Source organism: Sciurus vulgaris, assembly GCF_902686455.1.
Source record: "Sciurus vulgaris genome assembly, chromosome: 13".
Lineage (NCBI taxonomy): Eukaryota > Metazoa > Chordata > Mammalia > Rodentia > Sciuridae > Sciurus > Sciurus vulgaris.
In genome coordinates this window covers 16,750,514-16,766,947 of record NC_136474.1, presented here as the reverse complement: position 1 = coordinate 16,766,947, position 16,434 = coordinate 16,750,514, and the positions used below count along the sequence as shown (strand labels likewise).

General features: G+C 49.4%; 1 protein-coding gene across 5 annotated transcripts in view; it reads left to right on the top strand.

Annotated features, from left to right (window-relative positions):
• PTCH1 (patched 1) overlaps positions 1-16,434 on the top strand; it is a 67,996-nt gene that overhangs the window by 29,830 nt on the left and 21,732 nt on the right. For all 5 annotated transcript variants that reach the window (XM_079108821.1, XM_079108822.1, XM_079108823.1 and 2 more), the window contains 12 exons: positions 2,321-2,390; positions 2,496-2,587; positions 3,965-4,163; positions 4,473-4,594; positions 5,368-5,515; positions 6,302-6,433; positions 6,810-6,965; positions 7,593-7,691; positions 8,611-8,736; positions 13,560-13,678; positions 14,197-14,599; positions 15,013-15,322. In XM_079108821.1, coding sequence (XP_078964947.1) covers positions 2,321-2,390; positions 2,496-2,587; positions 3,965-4,163; positions 4,473-4,594; positions 5,368-5,515; positions 6,302-6,433; positions 6,810-6,965; positions 7,593-7,691; positions 8,611-8,736; positions 13,560-13,678; positions 14,197-14,599; positions 15,013-15,322 — 1,976 coding nt within the window. The remainder of the gene's footprint in view (positions 1-2,320; positions 2,391-2,495; positions 2,588-3,964; positions 4,164-4,472; positions 4,595-5,367; positions 5,516-6,301; positions 6,434-6,809; positions 6,966-7,592; positions 7,692-8,610; positions 8,737-13,559; positions 13,679-14,196; positions 14,600-15,012; positions 15,323-16,434) is intronic.

Here is a 16,434-nt window from a genome sequence, read left to right as displayed (position 1 = left end):
GACAGGAACCACACATGTCCATTGTGCAGACTGGGCAGTCCAGTTTTTGAGTGACTGACGGCCTGTTAAGATGGCCATCCCTAAACCCCACTTCCAGAGGACACTGAGTGGGCTGCACCAACTCCACCCTCCCAGGCTCGACCTCTGTTTAACTCTGAGGGGTTGACGTGACTTTCTCTACAGTGAAAGTGAGGAAACGGCAACATAGACATTCAGGGACTGCAGAGCCTGGGACAGGGTGCAGGTAGGACTTTTGCTTGTCCCTGTTCTGACTCACTGCCTCAGGGTGTACCTGGATTGTCCACGGGGCCCATTCTGATTAGAGCAGGACCCTAGGGACACCACAACTGGGAAAGTCGTCTGTCAGCTAGCTGTCTCATCCTGGGTGGTTCCCAGGTCAGTGTGTGCAAAGGAGATTTGGGGAGCCAAGGGGAGGTGTTTCAGCACTGGGTCAGGCCAGCTCACCACCCCGCCACCAGTCTGTAGAAAAAGCTGTAGAGAAGGCGGAAACCCAGTGCGGTTTGCAAGGGAAGTCCTTGAAAAAGCCTGGAGGTGGATGTTGGAGACAAGTTTCTGTGCCAAGGACGTTGTTCAGAAACGGAGCCCCTGCTCAGAGAGGGCTAGGAGAAGATTTGAGGGTCTGCAAACTGAAATCACACCTTTAAGCTAAGATGGAGCCAGGGAAATGTGCGCTGTCATGAACTTTGGGGATGCAGGTGAGAGCTGGGTTGGTGGCTTGGTGGTGGAGCACTTGCCTCAGGAGGCCTATGAGGGAGGCCCCTGGGTTCCATCCTCAGCATCACGTATAAATCAAATAAATCAAACAAAGCTATTGTGTCCATCGACAACCCAAACTTTTTTTTTTTTTTTAAAGAATGCATGTGTAGTTCCACCCCCACTCCCCCCTTTTCTTTTTGGTGAAAAGACTAAGACTTAGGCTTATGAGAGCCCTCATCTAAGTTCATGTGACCACTAAGTGATGGAGCCAGGTTCCAAACCCTTGTCTTCTGGTTCTGAGGCCAGTGACTGCATAGCCACGCCCTTCCTTGTAAAACAAGCATGAATAAGAGTTAGTTGATCAAGTGGTACTGAGAACCTATTAGTGTTGGGTATTCTGTGTTGGTGCTCTACAGAATTAAAATACATGTGTGTGTATTTGTATGTGTGTTTTATGCACGTTTATATGTACGTGTATGCACGTGTGTCGTGTGTGTGTGAGTATGTACATTTACAGGCACACACGTACTTGAAAGATTTGGATGGGTGGGTAAACGGATAGCTGGACAGATGCATGGGTGACATCAGCCCTGCTCTTGGGAAGAGGAAAGGCATCTGTACAGATAGGCAAGACAAAGCCAAGCTTGGGCAGTGCCCACTACAGTGTCCAGGTGTCCAGTATGGACCAGGGCTCTAGAAAAGGGGGCCATTTTCATCAGCGCTGGTCCAGGCTTATCAGCAGAAAGGTGACATTTAGGAAGGTCCTGGGAGGAGGCACAGGGAAGAGGCTGAAGTCTAGAGAGCTCCCTTGGATGAAGACAGGCCTCCCTGTGGAGATCAAGAAGATAGGTGGAGTTTTGTTTTTATTTTTGTTTTGTTTTGTTGTGTTTTGTTTTTGCTTCTGATGGATTCCCCTTCCACATTTCCTATTTTTCATCATTAAGCTTATCTCCCTAACACATTCAGAAAGCATGGGTTTGTGCAATACTCTTCTAGAGATAAAACTTTGAGTTAATTCTTGACCTGTGTATTTAATGTGATTTCCGTAAGATAAGAACAGAAAGGACTGTGGAGTGGGACTTCAGTCCACCCCACAAATTTCCTTTATTACGTTCTTGGTTAAGAGCAGGAAGTTTGTTTCAAACCCTGCTTATGAATAAAAATGTCCATATACAGCATCTGTATAAGTTATAACGTATAGGATATTCTGCATGAATACATCATAAGCCTCACGGACTTGACCCCCACTTGTTTTGAATTCATGATGATTCAGCTGGGCTGCCTCAAGTTGATTAATGTATGTGGAAAAGCAGATTAATGGTGTAAATAAGATTATTGGGAAAACACTTAAGAAAACAAGACTTTTCAAGTACTTTGGTAGCATTCATTTACATAAACACCCCACATGTTAATTACAATCGAGTATTATCTATTCATTAGAGCAAGCTTTCTGGTCTCCACTTGGCAAAAGCCCTGCTAGTTTTGACAGATGCTTCAAAGTGATCGAAATTGCAATTCTTTTTATATGTTCTGTTGTTCTGATTTTGCACTAGTTTCCTTCATCACCATGAGAAATTTTTGTCTCTGCTTTTCATTCCAACAGGCAGTGGAAATTGGAACACTTGTGCTACAAATCAGGAGAACTTATCACAGAAACCGGTTACATGGATCAGGTATATTTTCTTGTCTGCAAGAAAAAAAAGATCTCAAAAATTCTCGAAAACATCCCAGTGGATGTGCTCGCCTAATGCACAACCTGTTCTTTTTCACCTTGACAGATCATAGAATATCTTTACCCTTGTTTAATCATTACACCTTTGGACTGCTTCTGGGAAGGGGCGAAGTTACAGTCGGGGACGGCATACCTCCTGTAAGTGTCCTCCCGTCTTCTGACGTCTGACTTCTGAATTCTTAAGACGCAGGGTTTCTGACGTTGCTCATCGTTGTTGATTCTATTTCAGTTCTGAACAAGAAATAAAAACATTGAAATTCCATGTGCATTTTTTGAGTGAATAGTGGGGGAAGAGGGGATTCCAGCAGAATGGTTTTCCCCTTTTCAAAAAAAAGTTCTGTAGGCATCATTAAGTTTCATTCACTTTTACCAGCCTATTTATATGCAAATAAAATGCAAATTATTGCAGAGTATGTGCGATTTTGTTTTAACTCTTTATAAAATGTGGTTTTGCAGGCCAGGCACTTAGATCTTTAACTTATTTTTTAAGAAGGAAGTTTGTTAGTGGGTGCATGTCAGAACAAAATATTTCAACGGAAACTTCAAGATCTTCTTGTGAAGTAAAATACGAACCTTTGTTTGGATCATATTGGTGACATTTAAGGAGGAAGTGCCCTGTCTTGGAAGACCCTGGTCGGGGATGCGTCACAGTCTAGCAGTTGGATATTATACATACCGCGTCTTTTAAAGAGTGATTGTTAATCGGTGTAGACATTTTCAGTTAATTATGCAAGAGTTGGTGCTTGGGTTATTGTTTCTGTCCTGGCTTGCACATATCTGCAAAAGCAATTTGTAGTGGCCATCCCCTGACCTTCCGTGTGCAGTTTTAGATGGGAAATAAGGGGTTTTGTGTTTTCTGGTTGGGAGATTCTGAATAATGACTTCAGCCTGGTTAAGCAGCTACAGTGTGGTTTGAACCACATAACAGGCAGCCAAAAGCCTTTCTGGTCTGTCAACAGCACAAATTCAAAAGTGAGTGTGGGGGAAGCGACTGTCATGGTGGTGATGGCAGAGGCCGCGGGGGGCTCGCCCGCCCGGCTGCCAGGCTGTCGGGGAGAGCGCATGAGTATGGAACCGTTAAAGGGAACAGAGATCAAATGTTTTGATCGATGACATTTGCGAAGTATTTATTAGGCCAGCAAGTGCTAATTTGACGTTGCGATCCCTACCCCGCCTTCCTCTTCCCCTTGAGCTTTGAATCTCAGTCCTCGGGTTGGAAATATCCATTGGCTAATTTTTTTTTTTTGATATAAGATGCAATATACTGTCAATTAAGATTGATTTGATGCTCCCATTAACTCAAGCCCTGTGCTTGCCATTTTCAATCATGAATTATTTCCCTGACTGAAGTGTGCATACAGACTTACGGGAAAGGACCATTTATATTTTTATGCCCGAGTCCCAGCATTACCAAAAAGCCTCTCGCAATGTGGATACAAAACATGCAGACGTGTGACTCTTCTCGGGAGTTTGAAAGTTGCCTTTCATGGTCTCCCCTCCTGATTTCTTTCGCAGAGGTAAACCTCCTTTGCGGTGGACAAACTTTGACCCTTTGGAATTCCTAGAAGAGTTAAAGAAAATAAACTATCAAGTGGACAGCTGGGAGGAGATGCTGAATAAGGCTGAAGTGGGACATGGGTACATGGACCGTCCCTGCCTCAACCCCACCGATCCTGACTGCCCCGCCTCAGCCCCCAACAAGAACTCAACCCGAGTGAGTGCTACCCTGAACCTCCCAGGGGGGCCAGGGAGAAAAGCCTCTCTATTTCCATTTATAGTTCCCTTTATTATTTTCACATTTAATATTTCATTCCCCACGATCTTTCTTTCCTCCTTTTTTTGCCTATAGAACTAAGTTTGTTTATAGAGCTGAATTTTGCTGTAAGATTTGCCATACGCCTCTCATTAGCCTCGTTATTAATGTTCTCTCTGAAACAAACAAGCCCTTAATGTACTGGATTTTAACAAGGCATGTGACCTGCCTACTAATTCCCGTAATTATGTGGCTGTCTTTTTATTTTAGCCTCTTGATATGGCCCTTGTTTTGAATGGTGGATGCCATGGATTATCCAGAAAATACATGCACTGGCAGGAGGAACTGATTGTGGGTGGTACAGTCAAGAACAGCACTGGAAAACTTGTCAGGTAATCCGGCACACAGTAAAATGCAAGCCATCTCTTTTCTCCTCTTTTCCTTGAAAACCACTCCCCCCGACATCTGCAGGTATATTTGTATTCATACTTAACTGTTTTCCTGGCTCACCATATGGTGTAATCAAGTATTAGGAAATATTAACAGGCCACACCAGTGTGAAAAGGCAGCCTGCGGGGAATCTCTCTAAGGGATTTGTAGTTTACATCAACGTGATTGTTGACTGGAGGGTTTTAGAGATCAGAACATGCATACAGCAGGCAAGAAATGCCCGTCATAGCAGGCCTGAGCCAGGCAGTGTCCATACTGTTAAACAAAAAGACCAAGAACTAAAAGCTAAGCAAGAGCTGCCGCCTGGACCGTGGTTGACTCTGGGCAGTTGAGTATCAGGTGTGCGACTGAGATCTCTCCCTTGGGAAAGCCGCCATCCGGGACTTCACCGTGGAGTGTGTTGCTGAGCCCAGCTGATCTGGTCAAGCTATCTACTCCTCTCCCCTTCCTGTTGCGTGGAATAGAAACTGAGAAAGGAAATTGCCTATTAATTTAATTTTGGGGTCTATCTGTAAAAGGTTTGTAAGGTTACACCTTTAATATGGTACATCAATCTATTAAATAAAGTAACCAGCCTGGTCCCCTTTGAATGGAAACACGTGCTTACGTAGGCGGGAAGGGCTGCGGTGGGAAGCGGGGGCTCTGGCTGGGGGCTCACGCGTGGGAACTGCTTCCAAGGAGTTCTGATGGACCTTCCCTGGCTTCGCCCACATAGTGCCCACGCCCTGCAGACCATGTTCCAGCTGATGACTCCCAAGCAGATGTACGAGCACTTCAAGGGCTACGAGTATGTGTCGCACATCAACTGGAATGAGGACAAAGCGGCAGCCATCCTGGAGGCCTGGCAGAGGACGTATGTGGAGGTAAACCCACCTCAGAGGTGGGGGCAGACTGGAGGTGGCCTCCCCTCTCTCCTCCTCACCCATCTTTAAAACTCGGGTTCCATTAAGCTCATTCTGACACAGATTAAAATGCCGGGAATTTGATGGGATGCAAGCTTTCCTTTTTCTGATAGCAAAAGCCTTGGGGTAATACCCAAGAGCCGCTGACTCTAATCGGGGCACCCCAAAATGTGTTTGGTGACCAGTTGTACGCTCCTGAGTTCAGGCATAAGCACGGTTCAGAAAAATAAAAGGCGAACAGGAGAGGTGTGTGGAAAGCATTAGCAGGCGCAGGCTCTGTGCACAGCTGCAGGCCTGGGTTGGGTCACGTGATAGGGGCTGGCCTTTGTTTCCCAAGCAGTGACCTCCACTGAGCTGCATGTGACCTTTGAAAAGTGGCCAGCAAATGAAGGGGTGGGGGAGAGCCTGTGGGAATGCGCTGTTTGGGATTAGGGGGGGACCTGATGGGACCACCAGTCGGTTGTAGAGTCGGGGAGAGAACAGGGGTCTCAGGCCTGGAGTAAACAGAGTACCCCGAGTGAACTCCAGTGGCAGCGGCTCAGGCTGGCCCCCATTCGCCCTTGATTAGCAGTAGCCCTCATTGTCCCAGTCCAAGTTCAGCCCGCCCGCCTCCCATCCACCCGACTCACACAGAACTTTTCCTTAAAGTACCAGGAGGAGGTGTAGGGCTGGGGAGGTGCACCCCAAGACCCGTGCTGTGGACGCTTTGATTCCACCGGGGAACTTAACTTAGCCTTGTGACCACAGGTGGTTCATCAGAGCGTTGCCCAGAACTCCACGCAGAAAGTACTTTCCTTCACCACCACCACCCTGGACGACATCCTGAAGTCCTTCTCTGATGTCAGCGTCATCCGCGTGGCCAGCGGCTACCTGCTGATGGTGAGGACCAGCCATGGGCTCCCGGGGACTTTGGGTCGAGTCAGGTTGTTTGGGGGCTCGGTTTGGTTTGGGGTTTGTGTTTCCCGCCCCACGACTCACCTGCTTTTTAACCGCTCTTAACAAACATGTGCTGCACCACGGGGCGAGCCCCGCGTCCTGACGGTGCCAAGGGTGGTGCATAAAGCGTCGCCCCCCGGCGGTTTCCCCATCTCGGAGCCCCCCACCTCCTGTGGCTTCTGTAAGGTGAAGCTGTGTCATTGCTGGATTTGACCGGGTGCTACCGCTGGGTGGGGGAGGGTGGGAAAACATTAGAATCGTGACCCAGTCTCATGTTGGGCTCTTGTTTTGTGTCCCCCACCCGTCCTTCTGCTCACAGCTTGCCTATGCCTGTTTAACCATGCTGCGCTGGGACTGCTCCAAGTCCCAGGGTGCCGTGGGGCTGGCTGGCGTCCTGCTGGTCGCCCTGTCAGTGGCTGCAGGACTGGGGCTGTGCTCCTTGATCGGGATTTCCTTTAACGCTGCAACAACTCAGGTACTAAAGGAGCCACTATCCACTCTCCCCGGGCTCACCCCTCACATTGGCATCACCTAGAGGGTCTTCTGGGCTCCCAGCTAGGGTGCGGCTCGACTTGGAGAGCTGACTGCGAAGGGACCACCCAGCACTCAGGGCAGTGGGCAGAGTCTGAGCGGGATTGGTCACTAGTAGAGATGCTGCACATAAAGCAGTTTGTCACTTACTAGAAGCCCAGAGATTCTCAAACCCTAGTGGGGTCAGAATCATCTGGAGGGCTTGGGGAAGCTCAGGTCACCGGGCCCACCCCCAGAGCCTCAGGTCCTCAGGCTGAGCATTTGCGTTTCTACTCAGCTCCCAAGGATGCCGTCCAGGGGTCTGGAAACCTCTCCTCCAGAGTCAGATTCCTTCTCATCTATTAACTTTAAGAAACTATTATACCTGGACCTTAGACGCTTATGTGAGGTTCCATGAGTTGAAACTGCTCAGCTTTGGGGGTGTAAACTATCAAAGAAAGTAAATGTTCCGCAGTGAGTTAACATAAGCTCCCCTCTGGGTACCTTAGGGGCACTGGGGGCCAGGCTTGGACAGGGTTAGGGTCGCTCACTGACCCACATCCAATGCCACTCTGCTCTGCTTTCACTGCAGGTCTTGCCATTTCTTGCTCTTGGTGTTGGTGTGGACGACGTGTTTCTGCTGGCACATGCATTCAGTGAAACAGGACAGAATAAAAGGATCCCTTTTGAGGTAATAGCAAAAAAACAGAGGAAGAAAGCTGGGGGGGACACCCCAGGTCTCCCTGTTCTTGAGTATTTGTCCTTTAATTTTTCTCCACCTGGCCTAGTAAATATTCCAGTCCCAGGCAGAGACATGGTACTGGCTCTAAATAAATAAAACCCGCTGGAGGAATCACAGGATGGACGTGTATTAGCTATGAGAAGTACCAAGAGCTCCATTTGGGATACCTTTAGAACTATGGGTGTTGTCTTAGTCAGCTTTTCGTCACTATGACAAAATACCTGACCAGAACAACTTGAAGGAGAAAAGACTTGTTTTGGCTCATGGTTTCAGAGGTTTCCATCTGTGCTTATTTGGTGCCATTGATTCTGGGCCTGAGGTGAGGCAGAACATCATGGAGGAAGGATGTGGCAGCTGGAAAACAGAGAGAGGGAGGAAGGAGGAGCAGCCAGAAGCAAGAAACCCCTGCAGGGCATCCCCCAGGGCCCCCTCCACGCTCCACCTCCTTAGTGCCCTCAGCTGCAAAGCCATCGGGGTGCAGCCACTGATGAGGTCAGGGCCCTCTGGATCCAGTCACCTGCTGGAAGCCCACTTCTGAAAGCTGCTGCTCTGGGGACCAAGCCTTGACGTGCACCTCTGGGGCACGTTCCAGAGCCACTTCCAGTAATGGCCGTCCCTTCTCCAAAGCCCATGTTTCCTTCTCTGGGATTTTCTGTCCCTTTGCCTCTTCTATTTTAAATCATATTAAAAGTGTGCCCTTCAGCCATCATCCGGCAGCTTCCTGTTGGATGGCAATGTCCATGACAACGGCTGACCCCCCGCGGTGCTGAGGAGCGCTGGGGTAGGGCCTCCAGCTGCCATAGCCCTGGTCCCTGTGCCAGTGTGTCTGCTTGGCTCACACGGTCTGCACTCTGATGTCTCCTCCCAGGACAGGACCGGGGAGTGCCTCAAACGCACGGGTGCCAGCGTGGCCCTCACCTCCATCAGCAACGTCACTGCCTTCTTCATGGCCGCGTTGATCCCGATTCCCGCCCTGCGGGCGTTCTCCCTCCAGGTGGGTCCCATGCCGCGAGGCCTGGAGATGCTCAGCAGTGCGCTGGCACTCGGCATCTCCGACCGCTTCTCCTGTCCTTGGCCACTTACAACTGCCATCAAATAAGGTGGTGCGCCAGCACTGGGGGCTCTGGTCAGTGGGGTAGGTGCTGCTCTAAGCTTAACCCTGACGTGCCCTCTCACGCCAGGGCTTCCTCCCCTCAGGCCTTACACCCAAATGCCTGTTGCCTTACGGAGGTGCACTTCATAGTTCAAGTAAAGCAGACCCAGCCCCCAGGACCCCAGGCAGACCGGGTGGCATGGGGCACAGGCCAGACAGTGACTTAAATTGAATGTCAGAAAGTGCAGGATGAGGATATGCTGGCCCTTCTCTGCAGGGTGTGTCCCTCAGGGGGGCCTTGTTCCCACCTCCCTTTCTTGAGTTGGCCTCTACATTCTCTCCTGTCCCTTCTCTTTCCTTTTGGTTTCTTTTCAGCAAGCTCAGAACTCCTCCCATTTTTCTACAGAGCACTTCGGCTCTCTCCCTAGCCAAGTCCATTCCCACCAGAGGTCACTGAGGTTATTTTCCCAAAGAGCCAGCATAGATGGGTCACAGGAGGGGAGATCCCTGGACCATGCTGGGAATAAATCTCTGGTGCTGGCTTTAAGTTACTTGAAAGTCGTAGGACTCCCCAAAGTGGTCCAGGCAGCAGGTGAAGCACGTGGTCGGCCCAGGTGGCCTAGGACTTAGATACCTGAAGATGTTATTGGTATTATTTGTGAATTCCTCTCAATTTTTCAGGCGCCAGCTGTTTTCAAAGATAGGGTAAAGGTGCGCTGGCTCTCCTAGTGACAGGCCATTCCCAAGATGGCCAGGTCCCCAGAGGAAGCCACATTTGGTGTCTCTTCTTCAATTGCTCTTTCATCAGCTTATTCAGACTGTCACTCACCAGAAGGTCCCAGGGTGGTGACCAGAACATGTTTAGAGCTTTCCTGGTCTTCTCATGTGTCACATGAGAACCAATCAATAAGTGTTTGAATTTCATTTCACAAATGACTAACGGAGGCTGGAGCAGCAAGGAGCCTGCTGCATTTGCAGTAGAGGTTTCTCAGCAGGAGATCAAGTGTGAGAGAAGAGCTTGCGCCATCACCCCAGCCACCAGCCCAGGAGAAAGATATCAAAAAGGGGCATTTTCAAAACAAATTTTTATTTTTATTACAAATACATAGAAACAGACCGAGAGAGTCAGGTACCAAAAGTACATCTGAAACTGGGGGCAGCCCACAAGGAAAATGGGCACCTCCAGGGGCTTAGCAGGAGGACAGAGAAGGGAAAGATGCCTGGGAAAGTCCCCTCGGCACAGGCCAGCGTCTGCCCCGCCCCCTCTGGCATCTCCTTGTTCTGCGCAGCAGGTTCTAGTGTCAAGGTCGCTCTGGAGCCTCTGAGCGGTGTGCTCGCTCCCCCCCCCCCCCCCCCCGCCCCCGCTGCTCCGCCCATCCCATCTGCAGCCTGTCCCTTGCTGTCCCTTAGCCACTCTGTTCTTATCTGCTCATGCTCGCTCCTTCTCTTCTTCTTTCCCCTCTCTCGCTCTCTCCTCTCCTCTCAGCACATGCGATGAGTCATCAAGGCACGCTCTGCTTTGGTGACATCCATGGTGTGGTGCTCTGAACTGCTACCTGAGCCCCCTTGTGAGCAGTAGCCTTTTCCAAACCAGTGCGCTCGGTTCTCCCAAGGTAAGCACCTCACAGAGGCCAGATGAGTACTGCGGGTCTTGTGCTTCTAAGTCACTGCATCAACTTTCCAAAATTGCACCTGCAGCTTCCAAGAGCCTTCTGTTAGAGAATGACTTCCCATGATACTTGCGTTCATTCTCTCTCTCAAAAAAGAAAGAAAGAAAGAAAGAAAGAAAAATGGAGGGGGAGGATAAAATGGACAAGAAAGGGAAAATATGGCATGTTTTGTGCAGTGGCCATCAGAAGTTTTACCCTGGTTCCTTTTCAAAGGCATTGACATTCAAAATCAACCACAAGAGGCTTCTCTTTCTTTTAGTGGCCTGTATTAAGCTGTGACTCTGGGTATTTGTTTGTGTGTGTTTGCAGCATGCTACAGATAAACAGGAGACCCAGAGTGGGTCTGTCCCCTAATAGATTCACATGACCTTAGGATTTTGTAGCCTAATCTCAAAAGAGATCCCCGCCCCCAGAGAAATTGTCATATGCCTCCTTATCAAACTTGATTCCTCTGTCTAGTTGCCACCTGTATGCCAGAAAGCTTTGGCACCATCTGCAGTTCTTTGGGACCGGTGACCTCACCAAGTCTGAGCTGGAACCCAGGGGTTTTGGCTCTTCAGTGAAACCTTCCAGAAGAGAATCCCTGCTTGTTCCAATAGTATGAGGATTTAGACAGGTCCCCCTGCAGGTGGTGTCTCAGCAGGGTCACTGTGGATGCTTTGGGATTAGGGACATTTTCTTTAAGCACAGTAGTTTGAATTCACAGTGCAAGATCGTAGCCTTCAGTGGTTGATTCACTGAGAATGAATGCAATGCCCTTCTGCCTCTGCAATGACCCTTCTCTTACTGAGGAATCCTTGCTCTTTGTAGTTGCTGTTTTGGGGCATTTCTGAGGACGCTGAAGTTCTGTTTTCTTTGCATACTATGTCTCTCCCTGTGTTTGTAATATTTCATTTAAAAAATGAGTCACATGGGACACTGCTTTGGGGTTCTTCTTTCATCCCTCCATTTCCACCTCAGGAGACAGACCAAGTGTCTGTCAGATTTCTCTGACTTGATATGGCGCAGGATAACAGCTCCCTGGCCACCATGCGCAGCAGCACATGGGCTGCCTATGTATGCTTTGCCTATCAGAGTCTCTGCCCTCATCCTGGTGGACTTCTGCCCACAGTGAGGTGCACAGTGTATTTCTTCATCTCACTCCCAAGTTGTAAATACAACTGAAGGTTAAAAAGTGGAAAAGATTCGCTCCCCAGGACGTTTTCCTGGAAAATCACCTTTCGCGTCGTACCTGTTTTCCCGGCATTCCCTGCTTAATGGGTCAGGCGGTCCACCCCAGTCCGGGTTCACCCTCTACGCGACCAGATCTTATAAGAACTCATTCTCTGGCGGGCTTGGTGTCAAGGCTCCAAGTGAATCCAGTTCCCTGGGGACAGGCAGGCTGTGCTCTTCGGCAGTCTGGGTAACAGTTCCTGTCAGTAGCAATGAGTGCCCACCTCCTGGTTGCTGTGGGAAGCGAGTCACGCATTAGCCACCAGTGTCCCATTGCTCCTTGTGGTGCTGAGTGACTGAGGCCAGGACGACAGTGCCTGTCCTGTTTCCTCTCCATGGAGCCTCTAGGCCTTCCCTGCTCCTGCCTGAGCCCTGCAGAGCCATATCCTAGGGAACCTTTGACAGTCGGCCCTCCCACCCCGCCCCACCCCCACGCTCTCCCTCTGAGCTGCTCAGGAACCTGGTTGGTGTCAGCTTTTATCATTATGCACCGTAGAATCTGTACATTCTGTGCATCAGCTGTGTAATTTGTAGCGTCTGTCTTCGAGCAGCCCTGCAGATCTTTACATCTCCAGCACCTAGCGTAATACTGGATTTTAAAAAGTAAAGTGTGTGCTTCTTCGCTGACCTCTCTGGCCGTGGTAGTAAGGTGCTTCTCTGTGTAGGCTATCGGTCGGGGGGGGGGGTGGGGTGAGTAATGTGCCTTGCGTACATTAGACTGGTAAGGTTACATATCCTGTGATTTTTAATGGATGAGGAGTTTTTCAAGACAAGACTCGCAAAGAAAGAGGAAAAGTAATCTTCGGATGGAGACTCTGTTATTTTATGGTTTTGGAGACTTGATGGGGATTCATTATTGGAAGGCAGACCTCGGGCTTCCTGCTTCACCTGGAGCATAAATTCACAATTCCTTTCAAAGGCCTCTTGTGAGGTTCTCTGTGGTCTGTCAGGTGCCAGTTACAGCCACACTTCCTTTCCTCCGTCTGAGCTGTTTACCTAGTTGGAGAAGGTCTCCTTTAGAAACCTCCTACGAGTTTTTAATTTTCAAGCAAACTTCTGATGATTTCCTTGCTACTTGGCATTCCAGGTCCACTTTTTCTTTTCTGAACGGGTCTGTCCTCCGTCGACTCCCCCTGTTAACAGCCTGATTTTGTAATTTTTACTAGGTCAGCAGGAGATTTGCCAAAGCACTGCAGAGTCCAGCCCTGTGTTTATTCTAGGTTACGGCATGACTTTTGAATCCGCACGTATTTATTCTGCCTAGTATAATCACACACAGGAATGTCTTTCTGCTTCGCTCTCTCTGACCTCCTCTGTTCCTCGCTCACACACCCCACAGGCTACTCCTGAGGCTACTTGGAATGTGCCTATTAAAAACCTCAGGGGACGTGTGTGAAACTTTATTTCATGTTTTTAAGGTGACATTTTGATATACAGATTTCGAAGTGTAAAATCAGGGCTGAGTGAACTCTCAGCAATGCCCTGGAAGGGAAATGTGTCTCTGTTTTGAGATAAAACATCTCAAGGACATTCTCAGTTCTGCCTTTGGTCTGGTTAGGTTACCAGCAAGACAGGAATAATTTGTTTGGTTCCTACATTCACACCTCCTGGGTTCGTGGAATTCCTGGAGATGGGAAGGATCTGAGGGACAGGGACCTCTTTTAGCCAAATGATCTCCTGATGATGGAGAGGAGAAAGGTGACTAGAAACTCCACCATTTCCCACCGCGTCCCCCGGCAGCAGGACAGTGAAAGGCAGATAATAGTGTTGAAAAGCACCTTTGTTTCAAAGTGCTGCCCTGGCTGGCGGGCGCGGGTGACGCAGGTTCCTCTCCTGCTCCAGGCTGCTGTTGTGGTGGTGTTCAACTTCGCGATGGTGCTCCTCATCTTCCCTGCCATCCTCAGCATGGACTTGTATCGGCGCGAGGACAGGAGATTGGATATTTTCTGCTGTTTTACAAGGTACATTTTCAGGCTGCGGTGGCCTTTATTGGTGAGGTCCAGAGGGGCGCTGTTGGGGGAACCCCTCCAGTCTTGCAAGGGAAGATAGTTAACAGGGTTTAGACTGGGGCGGCAGAGGTAGGGGACAAATGGACCCAGGATGCTTGCCTGGGAGGGCCTCTGAGCCCCAGAGGTTCTCCTTCCTGCAACAGAACATTCTCACAAATCCTTCAGGTTCTGGTGGCTGTGACCCACTTTTGCTGAAGGACAATAGTGTCCCATAGCTCTGCGTTAGAGCAGAGCCAAGGTTGAAAACCATCTACCTAGAAGAAACAGGGAGCGTTGGGTACCATATTGAGGACCTGCCGCCGTTGGGCCTCTGTGGACTCCAGCGAGCCCACATCCAAGTCAGTCAGGCCATGTTGCAGGGGTCCCCCAAAATCAGTTGTGTGAATGGGTGGCATCGGTCATCAGCGGAAAGGGGAGCAACCTCTCTCGCCATCAGCTTGTAACACGCAGCGCGTCTGCCCTTCCCTCAGCCCCTGTGTGAGCAGAGTGATCCAGGTGGAGCCCCAGGCCTACACGGAGCCCCCCGGGAACACCCGCTACAGCCCCCCGCCCCCCTACAGCAGCCACGGCTTCACCCACGAGACGCACATCACCATGCAGTCCACCGTGCAGCTGCGCACAGAGTACGACCCGCATACGCACGTGTACTACACCACGGCCGAGCCGCGCTCCGAGATCTCCGTGCAGCCTGTCACCGTCACCCAGGACACCCTCAGCTGCCAGAGCCCCGAGAGCACCAGCTCCACCAGGGACCTGCTCTCCCAGTTCTCCGACTCCAGCCTACACTGCCTCGAGCCCCCCTGTACCAAATGGACACTCTCGTCTTTCGCGGAGAAGCACTATGCGCCTTTCCTCCTGAAACCAAAAGCCAAGGTAAGGTACCGCCATGTCACCCTTTCTTCCTTCAAAGGCAATGTAGCCAGCTCCTTGGGAATCACCAGATGGCTTCCACTTTTCTTCTTTGGCCATCTTAAGAAAAAAATGTGTCTCAGTGTGCTGTACACACTGGCAGGGCTTGGGCCACGAGCTCATCTTCTGTAGAGTGAATCTGTGTGGCTGGTCTTCCTGTGAGTTTAGGTGGACTCCCTACGCTGTAGACATTTTTATTCTCCAAAAGGTTCTTTAGGAATGTGCTGCTAGGAGTTTATGCTTCCCCCTCTGGGACAGTGAGCACTGCAGGCTGAGCCTGGGCCAGCACGGTGGTAAAAGGCAGGACAGACGCTCCATGCACGTCATGGAGAATCCCACCGTCCCTCCAGTCCGATCCTGTGCTTCTTGTCTTGCAGGTCGTGGTGATCTTCCTCTTCCTGGGCTTGCTGGGGGTCAGCCTTTACGGGACCACCCGAGTGAGAGACGGGCTGGACCTTACAGACATTGTCCCCCGGGAAACCAGAGAGTATGACTTCATCGCCGCACAGTTCAAGTATTTTTCTTTCTACAACATGTACATAGTCACGCAGAAGGCAGACTACCCAAACATCCAGCCCTTGCTCTACGACCTGCACAGGAGTTTCAGCGCCGTCAAGTACGTCATGTTGGAGGAGGACAGGCAGCTTCCCAAGATGTGGCTGCACCACTTCAGAGACTGGCTGCAAGGTGAGACCACAGGCCGTCTCCTCCTCTGGCCACCTCTGCTCTTGGCTGCTCACCTGGACAGTTCTCCCTGTCCCTTTGTGAAGGCAGTAGATCTTGATGCAGCTCTGATGTTGCATTTCACCGACTTTGAAGTGGTGCTTAGAATCCGTAGGTAGCCTGCTTCTGCAGCCCCCTCCCCAAACTGCCTTGAACCTGTAAAACAGGGCAGGTAACCCAAGCCGGTTGCGCAGGAACTTGTGTATGAATTTACGAGTCCACATTAGGAGAAGGGGAAGTATGTGGTAAAATATGGAGCCCTGTGGCTTTTGTTACTCTTTTCTTTGGGTTGGTGGCTCGTTTGGGGATCAAGTGAATCCAGTATTGGTGGATTTGTAGACTCACTCACTGCCAGGTTATCGGTCGTAGCCTACCTCACCAGTGAATCTTGAATCAGCAGTGGATATAAGTTAACATTCCATACTTTGATCATCTTTAAATAATTATTTTTAATGGACTTAATTTTTAGAGCAGTTTTGAGTGTTCAGCAGAACTCAGTGCAAGGTACAGAGCTTCTGACTCCCCTTTTGCCTCACACACAGTCTCCCCTCCCATCACAGCCCCCGCCAGAGCAGTGCATACGTTGACATCAGTGTCACTCAAAGTCCAGAGCTGACATTCAGGTTCATTTTGACCATCTTCTGATTTGGCCAATGAAGTACGTTTCTTAATGCTTAATCACATTTGATACTATTTCACAAATAATCAAAATCTGCTTTAAAATGCCTCTCTTGGCCCTAAGAAACATTTCTAGGAAATATTAGTCAACTGGAGAAAAAAAAATTATCTAAATTTGCTTCTACCCGCTAGCTGACTGAATATAAATGTATTCAGTGATTCCAAGAACATCTGTTCGTTTATTCTGTGTTGACACATGCGACATGAAGTAGAGAATCGGGATCATTATCCACACAATTCAAGCAAAATGCTTTTAGTGGAATGCCCAAATAATTATAGCCCCAACATTTTTTTGGCTTAGATTATCCAAATGATTGTCTTAATTTCCCACTTAATTAGGCTTGTTTAAACACAAATTTAAGTGTCTTTTTGGGTCTTAAGTCAATACACTTGTATGT